This window comes from Belonocnema kinseyi, chromosome 7 (genome assembly GCF_010883055.1).
Source record: "Belonocnema kinseyi isolate 2016_QV_RU_SX_M_011 chromosome 7, B_treatae_v1, whole genome shotgun sequence".
NCBI lineage: Eukaryota > Metazoa > Arthropoda > Insecta > Hymenoptera > Cynipidae > Belonocnema > Belonocnema kinseyi.
This window is the reverse complement of record NC_046663.1, coordinates 63949448-63957301: the sequence shown is the minus strand read 5'-3', so window position 1 is coordinate 63957301 and position 7854 is coordinate 63949448. Positions and strand designations below refer to the sequence as shown.

The following is a 7854-nucleotide window of genomic DNA, read 5'->3' as shown; positions in this document are numbered from 1 at the left end:
AAAAATAATATCGACGTTTGTTAATTTTTCTTAAAGCAAACAAAATTCTGATTATCTATAACGTACAGATGGTATTTAGAATTTAAAACCTCGTTTAGAACCCTTCAGAAAATAACTAATTTGAAGTAAAGATAGTGTATTGCCTATTTAAAAAAATACAAAAAAGGTAAATTAAAAAAAATTCTAAGGTTTAACCCTCAAAGCCTTATTTTCAATCAACTTGAATTACAACTTGATCATACAAATCAGACAAATAATTTTTTTTTGTTAATTTTATTATTGCAAAGAACTTCTAAAAACATATAAACCACTCTTATAGTGGAGAATTAACCTTACTAAACTGTGGAATTTCGTCAACTCTGAATATCCAGCTTTGATATAAATAATTTAAATAAACAAATAGATAATTTTCATTCTTTTTTCGCGGAAAAAATGGTTGCCTCATGTTATGTATATAATTACTATTGTATAGCTTTTAAGGCTTACAAATTCCAGAAAATGGTTAAACCTTAAAATTTAGTTTTGTTGAAAATAAAGAATGTGAAAAAATACAAATTCGTCACTCTAAAAAAAAATCTTTTCCATCTTATATTTATCGTAATAACGTATCAGACTTAATAGAATTCAGCAGATTTTGGCTCTTCCTGAGTCTGTGTGCTATTCGCAAGGCTACAGAAAAACCTATGCTTCAGCTTAAATTATTTTTAATAAAACCAAATGTTAAATTTCAAGTTTTAAACATTTTTGATACATCAATAAAAAATAGTTATTTCAAATTGAAAGCGTTTGAAGTTAAAAATTTTTTTAACGATGTGCAATCGAAAACATTCTAATTCATTCGAATAAAAATCATTCAGAACTAAATAATTTGAAATTTAAAAATTTTGACTTTAAATATTTTTTAATTTGAAGCGATTACAATTTCACAAATAAAAATTGATAACAAATTGAATATTTCAAAGTTAAAGCTTCTGAAATTCTAAAACTTGTAACTATTACATGAAAAATTGATAATTTGACATTAAAACTAATTAGATCAATTTTTCTAGGTTCAAGAAATACATGCTCCGTGACTTTTACGTTCAAAATAGTCCATTTTTCAATTGCAGTAAACCTTTAAAATAATTTTTTTTTACCACGGAACGTTGAAAATTAAACAAAAAGAGGTATCAATTTCAGGTACATAGTCTAATTTTTATCTACCTTTATTTTAAACAACATAATTTTTAACTTTTTAAATTTCAAATCGTTTAATTTTTAACTCTTCATTATTTATTATAATTCTTAAATTTTCCGTTAAAATTTTTCGATTCTGTACGATACAGTTTTGTAAATCTTGAAAAAAAAAAAATCTGGCAATTTCAAGGTTGTAAATAAAAAATAAACAAAAGAATACAGTAAATAATTTCTTTAAATTTTCCCATATATATTAAATTGCACAACTTTACGCTTTTCAATTCAATTTTTTTTCTAAACTTGAGTTTAAAATGTTTAATATTTTTGGGTTATTTTTTCAGTGTTTTTAATTAATGCTGGAGGCATTCGCTTTAAAAATAAAGTAATTTTCAAATGGGAATCATTAACAATTAAAAAATGAAAACTTACGTACGGGAAACATTTAAAATTCAGTGTATAACATGCAAGTTTTAACTATTCAGAATTAAAGAAATTAATTAAATTACTGACGTGTCAATTTTAGATAGTTGTATTTTGATCTATTTTGGATTTGAACAACACAATTTTTAACTTTTTAATTTTAATCGTTTAATTTTTAACAATTCATTTACAATTATAATTAATTCATGAAATATTTCAATCAGATAGTTTTCAATTTATAATAATTTATTGTTTTAAATATTCTACTAAAAAGTTGATAAATTTTAAGATATTATATTAAAAATTAAACAAATTCAATTCAGGGCAGCTATGATTCTAATTTTTGAAATTGCATAATTTTAAGCCTTTCAGTTCAAAATCCTTTTTATTTTTCAAGTTGACTTTAAAATGTTCAATATTTTGTAACATTTTTAAATAATAAATAATTTACTTTTGAATGTTTTATTATAAAAGCTTCTCATTTTTAAAGCTTGAATTTGACAAATTATTTTCTTAATTTTTAATTGTTTTGAATTTATTCTGAAGACGTTTAATTGAAGTGAAAATTCGAGATTGTTTAATTTAAAATCCTTTACACTGAAAATTGTACAACGATCAAGTCTGGCAATTTGATATTCTATGGTTTTGAAATTTTTTACAAACTAGGAAATTTTCTACGTTTAAAATTGAAAATAAACAATTTGGAATATTTATATCTGAAATTAATTAATATAAAACTAGCTGAAATTGAAAAAAATCAATTTAGTATATTTAAACTTAAAATTATGAAATATAAAATTGACTATCAATGGTTTTAACATCAATTTTTTCAATTTGAAAAGATTTAATAGTGAAATTTTCCTTATATTTGTAATATTTGAATTTTAAGCTATAATCTATTCGGGAATATCTCAATTTAAAACTGTAAGAATCATTATGACTATCGCTTTAAAATTATTTTACACTATTAGGAGTAAGATTCTCAATATAAATCTAAAATATTTCAGGGGGGGGGGGGGGCTCTAGAAACAAAAACAAATATCTGGTAATTTTTCGTTTATCACACATTTTTCAAGGTCATTATTGGTACTTATGTTCAATAGAAAAAATATGAAAAACCTTATCGTAACTGTAGTGAAAAGAAAATTTTTTAAATTGTTATTATAAGAGTTATAAATGTTTTAAAATAAATATCTAAAGGGCAAAATTAATATCCTGAAAATCAATTGGACAATTTCATGTTGAAGATAATTTTATATGAGTCACATTGACATGATAGAAATAATCACGAGACAAAAAACACCCTAAAAGTGAGTGGAAACATAGGAGTTTCATTGTGGACAGAATCAATGGATAATAGATTATTATATATAATTATAATAATTTAAGTTCTGTTTGTCATCTAAAGATTATCGAACTATCGAATCATTGTGTAATGTGAATTAAAAATAACTGAAAACTGATATTTCCGGATCAACTCACCCGACTTGATGGGTCTCCGACTATTTGGAATGACATGATTGGTAGAGGACTTGATGATCGGCGTAGTGGGCAGCTTCTTCCTCAACTGATGAATCAATTTATCATCCTTGAGAGAATTTTCTTCAACATCGCTGTCACTATCGGCCGAGCTGATCAGAGAAACCATAGTGACAACATCAGTCATCCGGTTTTCAAAATTCAGCCTACCTCCTCTGCTACCGCGAGGTCTCTCCTGGCAATCATTATCCCCATCCTTAGATCCAATTGCATATCCTCGTCTTTTTCCGCTTCTCGTTCGCCTCTTGATTGGTGCTGATTTTATCGGACGATGGGAAATGGCACTCTTTATAGGAGGCTCGTTATCACTAGTTACCACTCTCATGGCATCTTTCCTATCGTGCAACTTCAATTCCAATTTATCGGAAAATGCATTCTTGGTTGCAGGTGCATCTATCACAATGTTGACTTGAGTCCTACCTGATGAGACACTCATTGCCCGTCGAATCGGAGGAGCTGAACTTGTTCTTCTAAATTTTAGTTCGTTCGAAGTAGACATCTTGTCTGCCACTTTTAAGGTCATCGTCTTTTCGATGATGGGTCCAACGAAGGCCTTGTTGAGTCCACTTTGAAAGTTAGCGCGTTTCAATTTTGCTGAAGAAACTGAAGCTGAATCTTCCTTGGTTCGGTTTGATAGATTTGTAACAGGAACTTCTTCAGTTGTGTTTGTCCAGTCGATGCTGATGCAAGATTTCTTCTTTTCAGTTGTTCCCGATTCTTCAGGAGTTTCCTTACCTTCGACCTTCTTAACATTATTCGATTCGTCGTTCAATACCTGATGAGTTGATCCTTGATTGGATGCCTGATTATATAGGGTTTCTTTGGGCTTAAAAAAAGCTCTCCCAAAAGTCTGGAGGTTTAGCGCATCTTCCATTGGTTGGTCACCCGCTTCCTCTTCCTCATTTTTAATTTTTAATTCAGCTCCACTTAACTTAATATCTATTTGGGTTTCAGTTTTGACTACTGGAGTTGATTGATTGTTTTTAGGTTTTCCAAAAGTAGCGATGATCTTAGGACCAGGGTTCAGCACTTTCTGAAGCTCTTGACGTCTCTTTGTAAGGTGTCTTGCAAGAGGAGTGGGCGGAGCTGTAACACTCCTAGAGGTAGATAGCTGCGAATCAGATCGTTCCTCAACAGTATTGTGAGCCAGGAATATATCAATATTCGATTTATTTTCCTCTCTCTGTTTCCAGGCGAGTCGCAGTCTCTCAGCAAGTTCTTGGCGAGAGTAGAGGATCGTGGCTTTCTCTGTAATTGAGGGTCTGGAGGAATTTTTTAAGTTTCTGGCCGTTGGTGGTCTCGATTTTCCAGGAATCTGTCGAGCGACGATTTCAACTTGGTCCTCACTTTTCGATTTTTGTTCGCCCCATGCGATTCGAATTTTGGGTCGATCGATGTCAGTTTTTGGACTTCCACAAAATCGTGCGCGTATAGGGTTTGTGTAAATTTGGAGAGGTTTTTCCTCGTCAGCGGATCGCTGACGTCGGAATTGTTGACGCCGAGGAGGTTGTTGAAGAGAATGTTGCCTTATGGGACCAGAAGGTCTCCGTGGTGCTGACATTTTTCGAAGATTTTGAGTTGCTCCTGAGAAGAATCTTATGTCTGGATCTGGAAACTACATCCTATGAGGATTTCATGCTATTAGAGGTTTTCATTTTAAAATAGAAAACAAGCATGCGCGCTACGCGCGTGATAATTTTTTGTTGTCTCATGTAGTTCTTTAAATAAATTATAAAAGTAATATTACCAGAAAACTTTTTCACATCATGATATCTATTATCTAAAATGAAAGGAAAGAAAAGCAAGGTCACTATTTTTGGTAATTGATGAAAAGTGTTATCCTAATGATTTTGAAAATGTGTGGAGAGCTAGTAGCGAAAATGAGGGAAATGATGGTGTTACCGACGAGTGACCTCATCTATCTGTGTCCGAACCGGACCCATGCAGGATCATTATTATTGTAAACAAATATTGGAAATTCTTTATGACACAGACTTTGTAATAAAGGAAAAGAGCTTTTTGTGGGAGCGCGGCGTCTACTTTTACTATTTTTTTTCTAATCTAATTTAAAACATCAAAAATCTAAAAAAGAAGTTATAACACCAAGACCTCGATATTATCGGATAAATTGTTGTCGAAAAGCTGATTGGCTTTTCGGTATTAAAATTTTTTATATATCTTCATTCTGAAATGTTGAAAATTGATATCTACCAATAATCCCGTTCAATAAGAAAAAACATAGAAAACCTTATGCAAATGGAGAAACATTTGGCCTTTAGAAATATTCTTGCGCGGTTAAATTAAAACTTTCAAATTATCTAATAAATTATTGAAAATTGTATACATGTCTGATCTTAGTTCAAATATGATTTACAATTTTTGAACATTTTCAGGAAATCGGTTATTTTAAACAAAAATAATTACATATCGTAGAAAATTTTTAATTGTAGACAATTTTTGGTTATTTTATGTTATGTTAGCGTCTTTTGCCTTAAATTATTGGTGTTTTTCATAAAAAAATATTAAATTTCATAAAATATTTATACTTTGCAATAAATCTAGGTTATATTGATGTGTTAACCTGCAATTCGTATTTATAAAAACAGAATTATTTTTAAATGAAATTATTTTTGTTTGAAATTATAAAATTTACAAACTTGAACGATTTGTTATTACGTTTGTGTTTTTTTCCGGAAATGGCAATTTGTATTAAATAATAATTCATTTACAAAGAAGTTAGATAATTTAATTGTTATTAAAAATCATTAGATTCTAAAAGGGATTAAAATTGTTTGTTTTCGATATAACTTTCAATAAATATTTACCATTTTTAACAATTTTAGGCTGTATTAACGTTTTCCACAGGAAATCGGTTATTTTAAACAGAAATAATTAGATTTCGAAGACGATTTACAATTCTATACAATTTTCTGCTATTTTGTTAGTGTTTTGCGTTGGAAGTTTTGGTATATATAATAAAAAATTATTAGATTTCAAAGAAGATTCGCAATTTCGAATAATTGTTTTTTACGTTATGTTTGTGTTTCTGTTGTAAATTATTGCAACTTTTAATTAAAAATTATTGGACTTTGAGGAATATTTACGACTTTTTAACAACTTAAGGTTAGGTTTGGTGTGTTTCACCTGAAATAAGCATTTTAAAATAAAAATAATCAGATTTAAATCCAAAAATTTTTGTTCAAAGAATAATATTTACAAGGTTGAACCATCTGGAATTCCGTTAGTGCTTTTCGTCGGAAATTTAAAGCTTTATTGGAAAAATTATATCTTCAACAGTCGAAAGTCAACTGATGAAAATTAAACAATATTGAATTTTTAAAATTCTATTTTCTGATTTTTCATTTAAATTTTTTTAATTTGAAAATTCATCTGCTGAAAATTGAAAAAAAAAATAAATAAAAATCGAGTTTTCCAACATCGAAATAATGTTTTGGCAAATTATTAATTATCCAATGGATCAGAAATTATTATAGACATGTTGTGTTTATCAATCTGCTCAGTGTGTTGTCACGCTGTCGCCCTTTGTGTAGCTTTGAGGTCGGCTCCCGATGCGCGTGCAAACCGTGGTGTGTAATCTTTACACCCTGCGGCCCCTGCTCGCTCGCACGGTAGAGTCTCTTCACTTCGCTCCTCGAAAAACCGCGATTTCCAAAATTGGGGGGTAATCGAATAGATAAGACGAGGTAATTGTCGCTTCCATATAACAGCACTGCAGAAGCAGCTTGCTACTTTTTCTCCCTAACCACCTATCTCACGGTTGTGAGACGTGGTTGTGGCTGAAATTATACCGCGATTTCGCGGGAAGCGGGTGCAATTTTTCAGTTTGCCGCTAATCTGAAAAATTGCACCCGCTTCCAGCGAAATCGCTGTAAAATTTCAGCCACAACCACGTCTCACAACCGTGAGATAGGTGGTTACAGTCTGTAAAGGAATCAATACGGCGATCCAGCAAAAGCCTCGTGCACCCTAAGAACACGGAGTGACCCAAGGGCAATCGCCTTCTGCATTTTTCCCGCAAGTGTTCTAGCATATTGTTGACACGTAGAGATGCTTTTTAGGCTATTAGCAAGTGAAAGCTTGGCACCTCCAAGAGCGCCGATGATAAGGACGATCAGTTTAACAGAATATTTTGGGTAAAATCGTTGCAACTCCCTTATAAGGTCTCGATACCTCTCTTTCTTTTCATTCTCCTTGGATATGATGTTTTTGTCAGCTGGTGCCGAAAATTCGATAACGAACATGGTTCGCTTCTCGAAGTCAAGAAGAACCATGTCAGGCCTCGAGTGAGCAACAGAAACAATTGTCGAGAATGTAAAGTTCCAGTATATGCGGCACTTCCCATTCTCGACAATTGACTCTATTTCCCTAGGAGCATTTAGAGGAGCAATATTAAGGTGAATGCCGTAGGAGTGACAGAGATGGTGATAAAGCCCTCTTAGTGCCGCATTGTGCCTTTGAATGTAGGTCGTTCCCGCGTGTGTTGGACAACTAGATAGTATGTGAGCTAAATGCTCGGAGTGTGCATGGCACGCCCTGCAGCTATCATCGGGAATGTCTTGGCTCAAAATGTGACGACGGTATGTTAAGGTAGAAATAACACCGTCTTGGCATGCAAAAATGAAACGCTCTGTACCAGACTTCAATCCGGGCGATTTAAGGAAAGCAAACGTTAGCTCACAAGACATTGACTGATCCTTC

General features: G+C 31.7%; 2 protein-coding genes across 2 annotated transcripts in view; one reads left to right on the top strand and one right to left on the bottom strand.

Annotated features, from left to right (window-relative positions):
- LOC117176473 overlaps positions 1 to 4696 on the bottom strand; it is a 25602-nt gene extending 20906 nt beyond the window's left edge. Inside the window, exon 1 of the mRNA XM_033366725.1 lies at positions 3079 to 4696. Within this exon, the coding sequence (XP_033222616.1) occupies positions 3079 to 4696 (1618 nt within the window). The remainder of the gene's footprint in view (positions 1 to 3078) is intronic.
- The window catches only part of LOC117177501 (uncharacterized protein C1orf112-like), a 102185-nt gene that overhangs the window by 27840 nt on the left and 66491 nt on the right, over positions 1 to 7854 (top strand). The window lies entirely within an intron of this gene.